The following is a 17,366-nucleotide window of genomic DNA, read 5'->3' as shown; positions in this document are numbered from 1 at the left end:
CCCAGCACAGTGGGAGAAACTGGCCTTGGCACTGGTGGCTGAACACTGCAGGGATGGAGAAGCTGCCATCCTTTGGGGCAGCCCTTAAGGGAGCTTTTACATCCTGTGCTGGCTCCAGGTTCTTTTTCTTAATCAAAAAAGCAAGTTCTTGGCCAGCAGGAAGCCTGAACTGAAGGAACTCAGCTCAACCCTTCCCACAACAGCTTTACCACCCCCAAGCAAATATGGAAAGCTTCACAACCAGCAATTCTGGGGACTGTGGGCAGCACCGGATGAGAGTCTCCAAGGACAGCAGACAGAGAAAGCCCTTCAGCACGACATGGATGGGCATCCTTGGCACTACCCAGCTCCAAACACATGCCAGCTCAGCCACCCACAACAGGACACCCAGAGCATCCCTGCTCCATTGCATTTGTCACCCTCCCATCACTAGCAACAAATGCAGGGAGCAAATTCAATGAAGGACTGAAGCTACAGCTGAACCCTGGTCCCAGTTACCCTGGACTGGAGCAGCTCCAGGACTCTGGCTGCAATTACAACTGACAGCAAATGATGTCCCCAACATGTCAGCGCTGTCAGGCTCTGTTACCACATCCCTGCCAGCCCCTGCCACCTCTTTGGCTCCACTGTGAGGGTGATCATGGCACCATGTGATGCCAGAACCCCTCGTGAACCTCTGGAACTCAGCTCTGTCCTGTAGCCACCCTGGCAAAGGTGCTCCCTGCCCTTGTTCTCACTCAAGGTTTCCCTTTACGTGGGATGTCCCAAAAAACACAGCTCCAAGTCGCTTGTGCAGGAGGCTGAGCACACCTGGAGCCACAGGGACAATCCCTCTCAGAGGTTCCTGTGCTGCAGACACTCTGTGGATATGGCTTGCTCCAAACCACCCGGTAAAGGTGGCAAAGCCTTGAAGCCCACAAGGTGCCCCAGCCATGCCAGGCAACAGGGCTCCATTGGTGCTCTGAGACTCATGAGATCCCTCAGGGGCTGCAGCCCCCCGTGCTAACACCTTCATTTGGATTTGGGAGCCCAGGAAAAAGTTTTACCTGTAACGTCCTGCAGCAAGAAACCCACCCTTCACTCACACGGTGCAGAAAGGAGCCCCTGTTCAGCCTGAACCTCCTCATGACATGTGTCTCACCTACCAGCAAACAGGGCACAGCAGCCCCAAGCCACCTACTCCAAACTGCCACCTTTTCAGCCCATTTTTGCAGCCCAAGGGTGAGCAGTGGCTCCGAAACCCACACGGCACCGATGGATGAAAAACTGCGGGAAGTGGGAACTCGTTCATGATAAACATGGTGGGGATGCACCAAGCATGGGGGAAAGATCAGCAACAGAGAAGAAAAATTCCCCTGGAATAAAGAAAATACCCAGAAAAAGATGACGAGAAAGATGCAGTCAGGATGGGAGAGCTGGGGATATTCAGCCTGGAGAAGACTCCAGGGAGACCTTAGAGCCCCTTCCAGTGCCTAAAGGGCCTCCCAGAGAGCTGGAGAGGGACTTTGGACAAGGGACTGGAGTGACAGGGCAGTGGCTTTAAGCTGGAGCAGGGTTAAATGGCATATTGGGAAGAAATTCTTCCTTGTGAGGGTGGGGTGGCCCTGGCACAGGCTGTCCAGGGAAGCTGTGACTATCCCATCCCTGGAAGTGTCCAAGGCCAGGTTGGACGGCGCTTGGAGCAACCTGGGATAGTGGAAGGTGTCCCTGCCCATGGCAGAGTCTTTAAGGACCCTTCCAACCCATGCCATTTTGGGACTCTACAAAGAACCAAAAATCGTTGCTCATGGAACACAGGAGAGTTTCACCTGACAGAGCCTCAGCTGGGCCCAGCTTGCACAGCCCTGAGGAGGAGAGGGAACTGCTGGAATGGGGGTAGACCAGCCCGACGATTCACCTTCCAGTGACATTTGGGAGGGCAGGACCCCAGGACTGCACCCCTGACCAGGCCCAGCCAGCTCTGCTGAGGAATAGAGCAGGGTCACAGAAAAGCCCCAACTCCATCTTGAATTTCATATTACTGGACAAATTATTCCTCTGGAGGAAAATCCCCTTCCTGGAGAGAAGTTCCCAGCAAAGCCCAGCTCCAGCAGTCAGTCCAGGCATGGCTCATGCCATCCTTATGGTCTTGGTGTGGAGAAGAGCAAAAAACAAAATCACTGCCACGAACAGCATCAATTTTTGGCCCAAGGAAGGAGCCTGTACATCCTTCTGCGAGCTAGGAATGGGAAACAGTGCTAAAAGCATCAGCTGTGTCTATGGGAGCTCCCAACAGCAGAGTTAGAGCATCCCTGCTGCCAGTGATCACAGGACATGAGAGCATTCCCAGCCTGCGGGAAGGACATCACAGCTCTACCTCCCCCACAGCTGCTTTTGGCATCAGTAACTCCAATGCAACTCTTTAGAGAGGAACTTCAGACTAAAAAAATAAAAGGGAAGGAAATGTAGCCATACTGGCAGCCCCAGGACACATCTGGCTCAGGAAGGGCACTGGTCCCGTCGGCTCCAGAGCTGAGAGGAGACACAACTCCCACCCCTGATGCTCCTAAATTAGAAGTTTGCAGCAAATGAGCAATGATGCCCAACATCCCAAAGACTCACCCAGCCCAGCACAACCCTGGGGCTCGGCTGGGGCCAGACTTGCCAGAAGCAGCTCTGGATGCTCCAAGCCAAGCTCCAGAATAAAAGAGGGTGGTTGTTGTTCTGTTTTTTAAAAACAGACCTCAGGGAATTAAGGACCTCTTGCTACAAAGAAGAAAGTGAAGCTTCAGAAGGTCCGGTTGGGGGTACGGAGCAGCAGGATGTGCACTTGGAGCTGAGAAACTCCTCTTGGCTGGCCCAGCAGCCAGAGAGAAGCTGCTGTTTATATGGTGGGAGCTGGACGAGATGAGCTCCTTACTTGGCTGCGACGATGACAGCTACCTACCACCCTGCTCACTGCTGCTGCCTCACAAAGGTTTTGGAAAGGGGCCACATACTTCACTTCAGCCTCTCTGCAGACATTAAGAAGCCCATTCTCCCAGCATCCTGCCTGGGACATAGATGAATGAATGCATTCCAGAAGGGATGCTTGTCCCTGGGCAGCCCAAGGGACTCACCACAGCAGTGGCCACAAGGGAGATGAGAGTCCCAGACTCTGCCCTCTGGTACTCAGCAAAGGATAGAAGGATGGAAATTTTCCCCAATTTCCCCCTAGACTTGGCCCAGGCTCCAGCCCTGCAGCAGCTGCATTCACCCAAGAGGTTCTAACTCCCCAGGAATGCAGGGAGATGAAGGCAGCACCATCCATTGAACGGGCTCCAGCCAGGATGGAGGAGTGCAGTGGACCCACCAAGAGAAGTGGGAGAGGTGAAGGCTCCCTCCCAGGACACACGGTGGCCAAACACTCACTCCTGAACGCTGCTCTGGCCTCAACTCCTCTGACTGTCCCCACTCCCTCACCCACCAGCACCCCAGACTCCCTGGCCAGCAAACTGGCCAGTGGTGTGATGTGATGTGCAGGGCAGCCCTGACACATCCTTGTAGACCGGGTACTTCCAGCACAGTTGGCTGAAGACTTATCAAATTTTTCAAAACTACTAAAGAAACTCCCCCCAAAATGATGAAAGATCCACAGATTTCTCCTCCCTTGTTTCTCCAGCACCACTCCTAATGTTACTTCCCTGAGCAGTGGTATCACTGTCTCTGGACAGGGACCCACCGCCCCTGTTCACCAAACCCAAGCACATTTGCAACACCAGGGGCAACCTCTGGTGTCCCACGTATTTTTTCTCAATTAAAATGATATTTACCATGAAACTTCCCACTGGGTGCCCTTCGCCTTCCTCATGCCCAGCACTCCCAGGCCAGGCATTACTGCATGGCATGGCCATTACAAATGGGGCCATTACTGCAGAGCCCCAAGATGCTGTGTCTGGATTTGGGTGGAGGAATGGGAAAAGCTCAATCTGTCCATTCCACCTCTGCACCATCTTGCAAACAAGGCTGTTTTACATGGAAAATCCCACGTAAGTCCCTACTGCGACAGCACGAGGTGCAGTGCAGGACTGAGCAAAGGGATGGAGATGATACTGGAAAATACCCTGTACCCTGTGCAACAGCCAAACCTTCGCTCCTACACTAAAGAGTGCTCCCAGGAATTTGCAAGTCAATCCACTAATCACTTTCTAGTCCTTAGGAAAGTAAAAATGGGTTCTTCAAAAACAAGAGCATCTGTGTGGGTCTCTTTTGGGCTCCAAGCAATCTTAGGAATGAGAAAAATGTCGATGCTCTGCGAGCTGTGCACAGTTCAGATTAATTAAAATCCTGCTCCTCACTGCACGTGAAGAACCAAATTTTACAAATTGCTTAAACAACCCTTCAGGAAATGCTGGCTTGGGATGGGCTGGAGTGGGGGGGAGGGCAGCCCCCACACCCACTCCCACCCAAGATCCAGCTGCATTCATGGACCTGAGCAGGGCATAATGATCCAGTGAGTAACACTGCGACCTCTGGCAGAGCTGGACTAAAGCCTTCCCTTCCCTGCTCTGAGCACCCACCGAGGCCATGGGACCAGAGCCTCTTGTGATGGATTTATCATCTGGGAAAGATGATTTAGTACAGAGGGATTATACACCCTCAGCGCACATTTGCTTTGATTTTGGGGCAAAATGTTTCTTTGGAAAATACTTAAGGAAGTAATACTTAAGGAGAGTGCCTCTGCCTGCAGGGAAAGGTGCAAAATCCAGCCAGAGAGAAAATAAAGCCAGGGAGAAAAATCTGCAACGTGGCTTTAACCATCACCACGACCTCACGCCTGAAAACGCCTTCGCACATGCCGGCAAGGAGCACCTCCCCATGGGAAACCTCCTGGGGTCCCCACACCAGCTGGGTAGCTTTAAGGGAAGGGGACAGTTTTGCATGGAAGGTTAAATGAAATCTCTTTCCTCTCTTGTCATTCTTGCGCAAGCAGCATCCCCAGCCCTGCTGCCACGTCCCAGCGGCTCCTGTGGCTGCAGACGCTGTGGAGGTGAGGTCTTCACTGTCCCTTGCGCCCTGCCCGGCTCCAGCAGCAAAGCTAACACTTCTGACCCCTTTTCCTGCTCCCAAACAGTCTGAAGAAGATCAAGATATAATTTCTTGGGGCTGCATTTACCATGCAACAAGTTATTTCCATTGGAAAGAGGAAAATGGGGGGGAAATTCATGCAAAGGCTGCTCTGTTTGCTCTACAGGCTGTAAATTCTTTCCAGGTCCCTTCTGCGTTCTCTCTTGCCCCACAGCTGACATGGCAGGGCCTACACTGAGCACTGGAGAGATGGGAAGTTGATCTAGCACCGAGTCCTGGCACTGACACAAGGACCTTGTCCCGCCTGCAGCCGTGGCAGGATGGGAGCTGCTGCCTCAGTTTCCCTGGGAAGGCACGTGGGTGCCCACATGCTACGCAGATGGGTCAGCTGGAGGAGATATCGCAGCAAGGAGCCCCAAACCTCCTGCCAAGAGCTCTGCTCCATCTTTCTGACTGCCCCGGAGGTGAGGGTTTGGCACAAACCTCTCAAGGAAGCAAGAGCTCCCCAGGGGAAGAAATGCTGTCTGCTGGGCCAGCCCCCATTGAAAGTGTCCTTGCAAACAAGGGACTCTTGGGACTACTCCATCCTGATCCCAAACTCCCAGCGAGGATCCTGTCTGAGCTGCAAACCAGCCTGGTGCTGGGGGATCCTGGATGTGGCACCTCCATCGGCGCCATCCTCTGTCCCCTTCATCTACCAGGTCCGAACCAGGACTGATGCAGGGCAGGAGCAGCCGAAAGTGGGGATGGGGAGGAGAAAGAGCTGAGGGTGCTCAGCACCAGCGAGGCACGAGTGACACGGCCCTGCGGGCTGGCGGCCGCTGAAAGCTGCCTTGTTCCTCGCCCAGGCCCGGCATGGGGTCGGCTTCCACTGCACTCCCGCCTCACAGCCGGGACAGAGGCGCCTCTGTCCTCAGGACTGCCAGACCTGGATCCCACTGACATTTTTTGGGATGAAACAGCCAGAATCAGCCTGTAAAGGTAGCAAAACCTTGCTGAAATTAAATAACCCCCTTAAAACCCACAGAAGGAGGAATTCATGGCCCTCAAGTAAATTATGGGGAGGTCTAGCAGGAATTCAGCTGTGGAAAGTTCAGCTGAGATGTCTACAAACAGCAGCAAACCCTGACCGCTCTTCCAAATGCCCCAGGCTACAGGGGTCTCCTTTCCCATCGCTTCCTACTTTCTCCATCTCCCAGCCAAGCAGTTTCTCCTCTGATCCCAGAATTGATCCCTTGCTTGGCATGGAATTGCTGCCCACTGTCATCGTGTCCACGACCCCATGTCTGCCACTTGAGCAAGGCGGCTCAGCCCCAGGCACTGCGAGACTGGGGTGGAGAGGGGAAAGGAGGGGGCAAGGAGAGGTGGGGGCAGGGGATCAGTGTGCTCCTATGCTGCCACTTGAAATCTGCTTTGGATTTGCTAAATGTGCTCTAATAAAATAGGCCAAGGGCTTACAGTTGTTATTTTCAGGGAAAAGTAGCCAATTTTACTTTTCTTTAAATTTTTAAAGTTCTATCAATATGGCCAAAATAATTCAAGGAAGGCCCAAAAGCAGCTCCTTAGCTCTAGGCTAGACTATTCTGGGATAAAAAGGGTCTCAAAAGGCAATTTCAGGGGCCGTCCAGAGGAGCCTCCAGTGTCTGGCTCATGGTGCCTTCAGAAGGTTAGAAAAAGATAAAAAACAACCCGTTGACTTTACCGTGAGAAGTTACCAAAAAAAAAAAAAAAGTTTGCAAATACCCACTCGGGCCCCGATCCAGGGGGGCACTTCTTCATAAGATTAACACGTCGGGAGAGGGGAGGTGGAATCAGGATGGGAGAGGGAGGAAAGCTCCAACAAACCCCTTCGGCCCCTTCCCGACCTCCGGCTCCACGAACTGCCCACCCCGGGGAGACAAAGGGCCGGAGCGGGGCTGCGGAGCGCAGCGGGCCGGCAGCCGCCCCCCGGCCCCGGAGCCCCCCTGGCTCCCCCGCGGCCGCGGAAGCGTTTCCGCCGGCCTCGGCCGGCGCTGCGTGGCCGCTCGGCGCGGGGAGTTAAACTCAAGAGTGATAAAAGGGAGTGAAAACGCGGCGGAACGGGAAGAAAACACGGCGGGACCAAACTGGAGAAAACAAAACGCGGCGGAATGCACCGCGACCGGAGAGGGATGAAGTAAAACGAACCGTAGTAAAAGCAAATAAAACATTCCGCGATGAAATAAGCCACAGCGATGTGATCGGCGTTAGAACGAGACGCCCCCCCCCCGCCCTGCGCGCCGCCGCCGGGGTCCCGCCGCCCCCTCCCCCGGGGGCGCCCGGCCGGGAGGCTCCTCGACGTGGTTTGGCTCCTCGCCCCCCCTTTTCCCTCCGACAATAAAACTCGGGAAAGTGGAGGGAGGGAGAGCGCGGTCCCACCTGGGTGCGCAGCGCCGAGCACCAGCTGGAGCCCGAGGAGGCAGCAGAGGGGGCCGCGGAGGGGGGCGCACAGCGGGGAGCAGTCGGGCCGCGGTCCCGCCGAGCCGCGCCCCATCCCCGGCGCTGCCCGCTCCTCTCCGCTCCTCTCCGCTCCTCTCCGCTCGGGCCGCTCCTGCCGCTCCTGCCGGGCCGGGGACGGGGAGGGCGATGGGGGAGGGGGAGGAGGAGGAGGAGGAGGAGGAGGAGGAGGAGGAGGGACGCGAGCGGGAGAGGGAGGGAAAGAAGGGGGAAAATAAAATGTTACAAAATAAAATAAGAAAAAAAAAACGAAGCGTGCGCGCCGGGCTCAGACACTGCGTCAGCGGACTGGGGCCCGGCCCAGCGGCGGCGAGAAAGCGGGGCGCGGCCCGAGCCCGGGGGGGCTCCGCCCGCTGCAGCGCATCGCTAGGGCGGGGGGTCCGGGGGTGAAGCGGGGGAGTGGTAGAAGCGAAGCCCAGCCTGGCCAGGGCATCCCTGCAGACGCCCGAGGATGGCTGGCTGCCCCAGCAGAATGCCCCTGCCGCCGCGTCCGCACCCCGGGTGGTCCCGATGCCCCGGTGCGGGGCGGAGGGTGTAGGGGAGATGCCCACGGTGCCGCCAGCCCCGCGTCGTGTCCCGCTGCGGGTCCTCAGCGTGGGACCCCACCTCGCCGGGGAGAGCAGCCAAGGGCTGCCATGAGCTCCCACCACACATCGTTGCTTGCACCTCTGGGTGCCCAGTAGAGTTACCTCATCCCAAGCACAGCCAGGCCAGCTGGATCCTCCTCCATCCATCCCTGTGGCACAGAGCTGGGCAGCTCCCAGCCCAACTGTGGATGCTGAAGTTGGACACAGCTCACGCACCTTCCATCACAAGCCCAGTCCCTCCCGCCATGGGGTGCTGCACAGCTCTCCAGCTTCTGGTGCTCTGCTGAGGGCATGGGACAAAGAACATCCACTATCTGATGTAGGTATATCCCACATCCAGGAGGTGAATATAAAAGGCTTTCTAAAACTTTTAAAGAACTTTTAAACTTTTTTTTCACACCTCCACTCCAGCAGGGCTGCCCATGGCCCCAAAAGCCACCCAAAGAAGGCAGCAGACATGGAATACACTGGAAGTTGGCATATTCCTGGCTTTCTACATCAATTTGGTGCATTTGGGTGATGCTCATGGTGCCCATTCTTGTGGGAGCATCCCTGAGGGTGTGGAAGCCTCACCTCCTTGAGCTCTCCTGGGATTTGAGCAGTGCAGAGAGGGTCAGTCAGTCCTTGACACGCAGACTCTGCCATACAAATTCAGGGGAGATGATACTTTTGATGAGACCAAGCTGATGGCAGAGCTTCCTTGAGCAGGGAACAGGATCTGGCCCTGAGTTGGCACAAACCCCTGAGGGGGTGAGGAACAGGTGTGAGCCAGCCACAATTTTGCTGTTCTTTGGAAAATAAAGGAATCCGTTGTTTCCCAGCGGGGCAGGAAGGACCTGCAGGCCGGTGCCACGATGGGCTTTGGGGATGCAAACCCTCTGGGGGGGCTAATTAAGCACATCAGCATCTGGGCTGTTGGTTTTCTAAGGCAGGGATTATTTTTTAATTGCAGCAACACTGAGAGAAAGACCTCACTGGCTTCCATGGCTGCCACAGGAAACAAGCATGACAGCCCAGAGGAGAGGAAGGAATCATCCAGATCCTCGCTCCTATCCCAAAAACTTGGAGACCATTCCAGGGGGATGCCACCCACTGAAACACCAGTGGCTGGACATGATGGGGCTGTGAAGTCCCATGAGTGGGACCCTCCACCCATCCCAGACAAACTTGACATCCCTTTCAAGGAAATTGAACCCATTCAAAGGAAGGGACACAGCAGAGTCGAAAGGCTTTGGATCCCATGGAGCATCGCCACTTCCTGGCCTTGTACCTCCTGTGTCTTGAAGGCCCCTAAGCTGTGTGTGATTAGCAGATAATTAGCACTTCTTAATTAATTTCTTCAACACAGGCCAACAGCTCTTTGTCTGCTCTCCTGATCTGGTTTAGTACCAGTTGAGTCGCTACTCGACAGAGTGGATCGGGAGGAAATGTGTTTTCCCTTGGGACATTTCCAGTTCTGTCTGACCCCTCTGGCCCTAATGAGTTGCTGCCAGATGAGGACAAGGGGACAATGCTGCGTGCAAGGGACAGTCAACTGCGCCACTGGCCACAATCTCAGGAGAGCTCCTTGCCTGGGGAGACTGATTCGGAGCAATGGGCTCATCCCAGGATTACCCAGAACTTGGGATATTCAGTGTCAGTAGCCGATTCCCACAGTCAGAGCACCTGTATCTGTCATTTAACTGGAAAAAGAAATTCTGGTTTTTGGCCAAAGCAACATCCCATGTAGGGAGTGGTCACAGTGGAGGGGCTGCAGTGGGATGGGGTGAAACAGCATCGGCTCCAGTGAAAGTCATCCTGCAGGAGCGTTTGGAAAACATTTCTGGAGACAGATCCAAGCCACTTGCCTGCCTTTGGCTGGAGGTCTGACCTGGTCAGCAGCCCTTGGGAGAAAACAGGTCAGTCAGGATGCTCAGCAAGTTGCAAAATGTGTTACCAATGTGCAGTGGGACCCAACCACAGGGGTGGGGGAGAAACCCCAGATTTGGACCTGGGGCGCTCATTTGCAGTGAGGCACCCCATGACTTACTGAGTTTGGGGCTGTCATGGGGCACGTTTGGTGTTTGCTTGTGCTAGAGGCATTAGAGGAAAGGATTCAGGGACCTGTGGACCATGAGAACAGCATCTATAGCCTTCAGATATTCTGGAGGAAGGGTCTGACCACCCCACCAGCCACCTCTGAGGACTGGCAGGTTCTAAGGGTCTATTTATTGTATGGCCAGGGAGGCAGCATGTCGTGCTCTGTTGTGCTCTTCCAAGGGTGCTCCGCCCAGCCCATGGCTCTCTGTGGGACTGAGGGCTCCAGGAGAGCAAAGCCCTACCTGTGGGCAGCAGCTGTTGGGGGACCCTGGTGTCAGGGACTTTGCTTTGCTGGGGACCAGCAGCACCTGCCAGGCTCTGCCAGGAGCTCAGCACCGCCTCGGCCTCATCCTGGCCCCAAATAGGACTGGCTGGGCCAAGATCAACACCCACCTGGCAGGCGCTGTGCATTGAGGTCACTGCTTGGGGAAGAGGCCGTCTTGGCGTCTGCTGGCTCCTTCTCCCTTGCGCTGGCAGCAGCAGCAGCAGCAGCAGGGAATGGCCACGTCACTCTCTCTGAGACAGGCAGGAACAGCCAGACCAGCTCCCTCTCTAAGCTCCAGGCTTTGCATTGCAGGCAGCAAGGGTGACTGGTATCTCCTCGCTGGGATGGGGGGTTTGGTAGAGAACCCCATGGGGGTACAGCAAGGGACTCATCCCCAAGCTTTGCCTTTGCACCCTTCCCTTTGGAGACAAGCCTGGGGACACCATGCGGGGACTCAGCTCCTCCATAGCCCCTGGGATGTTGGTTGTCATCGGGGCCCCATACTGATGCTCCTGAGGGTTTGGTTTTCTCATTAGCGTTCAACACTGTGGGAGGGGTCTCCGTGCTCGTGGCTGAGGCTCCACCGAGCAGGGAGTGTCAGGGAGGCACCTCCTGTTTGCTTCCTGTGCTCCTCCCCCAGGAGCTGAAACATGATGTTTAGGATCAGCCCGGGCTCTGCTCGAGGCTCAGCTGTGGGTAGAGGGATCCTGGCCAAAATGAAGGGCCTTTTCCCTGCCTCCAACCCAACCATGCAACCGTCTTGCAAGGAGCAGATGGAGCTTTGCCAGGGTCCCTTAATGTGCTTGGTCAGCCCCATTCCCCCTGACCTCCTTCCCAACTTTGCTGTCTCCCAGCACTGCAAAGGGGGTCCCTTTGTGGGTGCCCCACATGGCAGCTTTCAGAGCTCTTTGCTGCTCTCTCTCCTGCAGTCCTGAAAAGTCAGGCAAGTTCAAGCTGCAAATATATTAAAACCAGATGTGCTCACTTGGAGCTGCCATGAGGAATTTCAGGGCGCTCCAGCCCTGTGAGGGCCAGTGCCGAGATCCTGGCCTTCCACAGCGGGGGCGGGACAAGGCTGGGGGCTGCCCAGGGAGAAGTGCTGCCCTCTGAGCCTGTTGCCTCTCCTTCCTGCCTGGCTTCCCCTGGAGGGCTCCTGGAAAGGGGCAGAGAGAAATTCCAGGCATTTACAAGAAATTTGCCTTTTAGAAAAACACTTTTTCTGCATGAGTCAAGAGCAAATTGGCAGAACTGGGCTGCAGAGCGGGGAGGGAAAGCAGCTGGAGAGTAGTGGAGGACAGCACATCCTGAACGGCATCTTCCTCCTGCCAGAAGCGGGTATGGGACCACAGAGCAGAGATCTCACCCTGTTCCCTGGCCCTTTCCAGCAAGAGCAGCATGGTCCAGTTGGCCCCAGGTGCTTCATTTCCACCCCTGCCACTGCCTTACCTCATTGGCATGGGCATGTCCCCTTCCACCTCCATCCCTCACCAGTTCCTTTAGCCTGGAGGGGTTTTGGCATCAATCCCAGCCACTCTCCTGGGTTTGGGTGTGAGTTCATGGATTTTCAGGATTAACATGAGCTGGAATGAGCCAATGCTGAACAAAGCAGGTTTGGAGTCCTGATCCCGATGCGGAGCTGAGCCAGGAGCAAGGCAGTTGCCGACACAGCAGCGCGTGCTCGTGGCTCCCACGCAGCTGGCACCTTCGGTTGGGAGAGGACAGGGCTGAGCGGAGCTCTGGATCTTTTCTTCCTCTGAATGCAAAGCAGAGCCAATCACCTTATAACTCTGCTGCTGGTGCTCCCCAGGGCAGCACAGGTGGGGATGGGAGATCTGGCCTGAACATGAGGCTGAATCTCCCTGTCTTCATCCTGCTGCTGCCCACAGCATCCCTGCATTTTTAACTTAATTCCTGTGTTTTTATCTCCATCCCTGTGTTTTACCTCCATTTGGACCATGGCACTGCTCTGCACCATCCCTGCAGCCCAAGCAACAGAGGATGGGAAAGCAGCTCCTGGCCAGGGCTGCCTGGGGGCTGGTGGGGGTCATCCCACACTGGTGGGCAGATGGTGGATAACCTCGGTTTTCAGGCTTTCCTGAATCAGCTCAAAGCACTTGAGCCTCCCCTTCACTGATGTGTTTGGAAATGAATAGCAACAAAGTGAGTGAAACACAGTCTGCAGCTGAAGGATGGAGGGAGAAGAAGAAAGACTGCAGTAACCCATCCCAGGAGGAGATGCAGGCTGGGAGCACAGAGGAGCAGGGAAGAGCACACAGAGCTGGTGGAGGAGCACATGCCAGCAGCTTCTCCTAGCCTTCACACCCCCACGCAGCTGAAGCATGGAACGGGAGCGTGTCTCAGCCCCGCTCCCAGAACAGACAATAGTGTCCTTGTGGCCAAGAGCCTATTCCTGGGTGTGAATGTAGTGATGGGAGGCTGAGCTGCTCTATGTTTGTTTGGCCTTTTGCCCCCACCCAGGGTGATGGCCGGGGGGGGCACCTAGCTGTCCCCAAGGGCAGCGCTGGGGCCAGGGAGAAGCAGAGACCACAGGCAGAGCCATGTGCAGCCGTGGAAAATCAGTCTCAGTGCAAAGATGCATCAGCATTTGGTAGCAAAGGTAGGTCCGGGCTGGCTGGGAGTCAGGGCTGTGCCCAATTCTGCTCCTGCACACTCCAAAGTCTCCTCCACCATGCTGGGAGTGGGAAGGTTTAGGTTGAAGTTGCTTGAGCCAAGCATGTGTAGCACCCAGAAAGCAACGTCCTCCAGCAGCAGACCCCAGGCAGACACTGGCAGCGGTTGCAAAGCTCACACTGAGGGTTTGCCAGGTCACAAAATAAACTGGGACTGGCCCATTTAGCAGAGGGAAGTTCATTTATAGCCTAACTCCCAACTGCAAATGTAGGAGGCAAAGCATCCAGCAAGGCAGTCCCTTGGTGAATCTTGATCCTGCAGGTGTCAGTGTGTCCTGCACATGCCCCTGCATGGGTGATGCAGGAGAGTGATGATTCTGCTGATGCTACTGAAGCACCACTGCTGCCTCTCCTGGCCCAAATCTGTGTCACATCATCTGAACCAGACCAGGGGGCTGAAAAATGATCGACTGCAGCAGCAGGGAGGGAGCTGAGCTCGCTCAGTGTTTGGTTTCACTTGCACTCACTGAGTTTGACTTAGGGCACAGCGAAGGTCGGGTCAGGTTTGCAGAGTAACCTGGGGCCTGGTGACTGTTCACCTGAGGAAGCAGCGCTGGGGGCAGGTACGGCCCCGGCTCCTGGGGGATGCCCGGCACAGCAGCCCCGCCGTGCCTATAGAGGAGCTCGATGCACCACGGGCCCCAGCACTCCCCAGTGATCAGTCCAGATACAAACAGACTCAACATCTTCAGCCACCAAGGTCCTTTTTCATTTTCTGTTGTGTATTTTTGTAAAGCTGCCAAGACCTAGCCCCAAGAAATTAAAGGAGCTGTGTTTCGTCACTGCTCAGTGTGGTTGGTTATTGTGGGTGACTGAGAGGGGAGACGCGGCTGTCCATGGGCTGGGGAGCGGATGGGGGGTTGTGACCCACAGATTTGCATCAACAGAAAAGGTGGGGTTTTTTATGTCCTCAATATACAGGGATTCTAAAGGCAGCTGCTACTCTACAGGAAATGAGGGACAAACCCACCTCAGCTTTCTAATTTATGTTCCAGGACAAGATCAACAGCAGTAATTAAGTGACTTGGTAATTTTCAGCAATTCCCCATCTGATGCAGAGATCTCACTGCTCTGAGCTCTGGAATGCACCCTTCCTCCATTCTTCCTGATCCTGTCCTGTGCCATCTCTGTGCAGCCACTGCAAGAGAGCTCGTGCGCCAATGCCAAGAGCAGAAAAACAGTAAAAGCCAAGCAAATCAGTTTCTTAAAACTTATTTTAATATCCATGTCTCATCTGTTGGGTAGAGCCAAAACAGTCTGGCCTGGTTTAAGTTACAAATTCTTCATACACTTTAAGTAAATGAACAGTGTGGCAATAGGGTCTGTTACTGGAAGTGAAACCCATCTTAACAAGGGAAGTGTTGCAGCCAGAATTCTACCAGGGTTCTTCCCTGCTTTCAGCCCCGAAAGGCCGTCACTGTCCCCTGGCCCTGGATGGGTGTCGCACAGCAGGAAAAAATGCTTCTGACACAAAACTAATCACACCCACAGAGATACACACACTGGATGGCCAAGAAACAATGGGAGCAGGATAGAAAAAACCCTTTTAGAATTCTCCCCGATGTGGACAGATACCAAATCACCAGTTTCGGCAAAGCTGATGAAGCACCAACCCTGGTTTCTCCTGACAGAGGCTGAATAAACGTTGAAGCTGCTTGCTGGACAATTAACTTCTGGCTTAGAACAGGAGGCATGGAAAGGGCTAAGAGAGGATGGCTGAGGATTTAAAGATGCAGTATTTCTACTCTTTGTCTAAAACACTGCAGGTTTAGACATCACCTTAAATGCAGCTGCAAGGGAGTAAATCCAAATAAAAGCCCAAGAGTCACTACAAAAATAGTAAGAAAAAATCAAAGCAGCAGAGTTGTCCACTTCCCTGGCCTGTTGCTTAATTCCAACAGACTGCTCCATTTCTCAATTAACAAGTTCCTGATCAGGTTTAAGCACAGTGTTTGCAGATGATGGCATACAATAAGGCGGACAAGTGGCAGTTCTGAGTGCATGATGGAGAACAGCACTTGCCAGGAGATGCCACTGGGGTAACAAAGCCACCCGAACAGCCCACAGGCTGCCACAGCTGTGGGTACAATCCTGGAGTTATCCCACGAAGGAGCCCCCAGCCCACAGTGGTCCAGGGGTTGGGTTGGGAAGTGTGCACAGGGTGTTTCGGTTTTTAACCACCACCCTGAGTTGCAGTAGTGCAGCACTCATCTCCCTCCTGGGACAAACCCTGCTCCTAAACACTGCATTTTAAATATTCTGGGTAAGAACTCCTGCCACATGTTAGGAGCAGTCCAACCTGGCTGCCACATGTTCAAGTGCTGCATTTTTTGTTTTCAGTTTTCCTTCAGTGTGGGAATAAAAAGGAGTGGGAGGCTCCCATTTCACAGCAGGCAGATCCCGCTGAAGGTACAAGACCCCACCAGGCAGATTATAGGAGGGAGACAGTAATTCGGGTGTTTGCTCCTCTCAAGAACACTATCTCATTCCTTCCCATCTAAAATCGGATGCAGTGATGGCAGCAAGTTTCATGAGTCAGCAAGTTTGAGGAGTGTTAAGGGAGAGAGGAAGTTTTGCTGCCAAGTCACCCAAACAGAGAAGAGCAGACAAGCCTGCAGCTTCAGAAAGCTCTACCATGAACCGGGGTTAGTAGAGAGCTGTCTGGGCACAGATGACACCTGAGCTGTGCTCCGATCCCTGCCTGCTCTCTGCCTGCCAGCCACGATCAGGCTCACAAGTGTGGAGAGCTCGGTGTGAGCATGTTGGGCTGGGTCTGCAAAAACAACAGCACTTCAACGCATTAAAAAGGTGCAACTGTTGTGAGAGTGGTGATCAGCAGCTAAGACCTTATGGCAGCCTGAGCTGTGACCCACTCTGACCACAGAGTGATGCAGGCCTGTTCTCCCAGGGCTTCACTGCCCTCCTGAGAAGGTGAATCATTCCTAAGAGGCCACCCCAAAGGAGCAGAAAGCTGCACCAGCTGCAGAATGGACACTGCCACAAACCTGCTAATACGGGTTTCACTGAGACCAGAAAACTGTTTTCTTCCAAAAAGTTGTTATTTTTAAAAAATTGAAATTAATTAGGGGTAAAACACTAACTCTAGTGCCATGAACAGGCAGGATCAACTTTTTTCCCCTCCAAAGGGCAAAGAGTCATATACCATCCCCAGCTGAACCTTGGTGCTTCGAGCTTTTCAGGAGATGTTACCTAAACTTTATTAAAAGAAAAAGAACAATGTTTAAATATCAACACTGGACTAGCCCAGTCTTTTTTCCAAAGTCCACATTCTTCATATGAAGCACACACGGCGTCCTGGATTCCCCAAGGCTGCACGTTCAGAAGTTCACAGTACATGGAACCATGTCTTTCTGTATTTTTTCTTCAGTTTCCCCTCCTTGCTCAGAGCAGCCACCCTTTTGTGGTCACTGACTGGATAAACCTCAAGCCATCTCCTATCCACATGGCTTGGGCTAGATGCCGAAGGTTTTCTTGATGAGAGTTGATGTTGTCATGCTCTATGGATGGAAAAAAGCAAGAGAAAAAAGCACCTGGTACAGGTTTCTTGAGACCCTTGTGGATTCCTCTGTTCCAAAGGTGTTTCTGAGTCTTTTTGCCGGTTTCTCAAGCAGTTTTTGGCCTATTACTCTGTCTCAGTTTGAAGAGCTGTTATTGGATGATCCAGAGGTTGATGCAATTGCAGCTCCAGCTGGGCTGCTTGTGGATACAGATTTGCGGATGTGAGGCAGCAAGTAGGGGTCACAGGCCAGCTGCTGGACATCTATCCGGTCCTCCTTTCGATAGGCCAGACACCGCCTGATGAATGCCTGCAGTACCCCAAAGCCAAAGTAAGCATTAGTTTCTTACGACAGAAACAGGAAGCTTTTGACTCTTTGGGAGTGGGGCCAACATGACAACAACCCCAGTGCTGAAATTCCTTCCTAGACACAGCACCAAAGCTCATCTTGCACCAGGAGAAGCACAGGCAGAGGCACCTGGTGTTCAGTGCTCAGCCAGACAGCTGCAGTAATCATGGAATCACAGAATGGTTTGGGTTGGAAGGACCTTAAAGCTCATGTCATTCCAACCTTCCTGCCATGAGCAGGGGATGCCTTTCCCAGATCAGGCTGCTCAGAGCTCCATCCAGCCTGGCCTTGAACACCTCCAAGGATGGGACATGCAAAGCCACTGATCACTGTGTGATAGGTGAGCATTAAACACAGG

At 54.0% G+C, this 17,366-nt stretch overlaps 2 protein-coding genes across 9 annotated transcripts in view; both read right to left on the bottom strand.

Moving 5' to 3' along the window:
• Positions 1–7,705, bottom strand: part of MRC2 (mannose receptor C type 2) — a 28,787-nt gene extending 21,082 nt beyond the window's left edge. The window contains exon 1 of one of the 2 annotated variants that reach the window (XM_039565739.1): positions 7,444–7,705. In XM_039565739.1, coding sequence (XP_039421673.1) covers positions 7,444–7,558 — 115 coding nt within the window. In that variant the 5' untranslated portion in view covers positions 7,559–7,705. The remainder of the gene's footprint in view (positions 1–7,443) is intronic. The other variant, XM_039565740.1, reaches the window with a different exon arrangement.
• A 6,633-nt stretch (positions 7,706–14,338) lies between these two features.
• The window catches only part of TLK2 (tousled like kinase 2), a 43,152-nt gene continuing 40,124 nt past the window's right edge, over positions 14,339–17,366 (bottom strand). For 6 of the 7 annotated variants that reach the window (XM_039565728.1, XM_039565730.1, XM_039565729.1 and 3 more), the window contains one exon: positions 14,339–16,969. In XM_039565728.1, the coding sequence (XP_039421662.1) occupies positions 16,796–16,969 (174 nt within the window). In that variant the 3' untranslated portion in view covers positions 14,339–16,795. The remainder of the gene's footprint in view (positions 16,970–17,366) is intronic. The other variant, XM_019279938.3, reaches the window with a different exon arrangement.

The sequence above is a fragment of the Corvus cornix genome, chromosome 27 (genome assembly GCF_000738735.6).
Source record: "Corvus cornix cornix isolate S_Up_H32 chromosome 27, ASM73873v5, whole genome shotgun sequence".
NCBI lineage: Eukaryota > Metazoa > Chordata > Aves > Passeriformes > Corvidae > Corvus > Corvus cornix.
The sequence above is the reverse complement of the archived record's forward strand: the minus strand, read 5'-3'. Positions and strand labels throughout refer to the sequence as shown.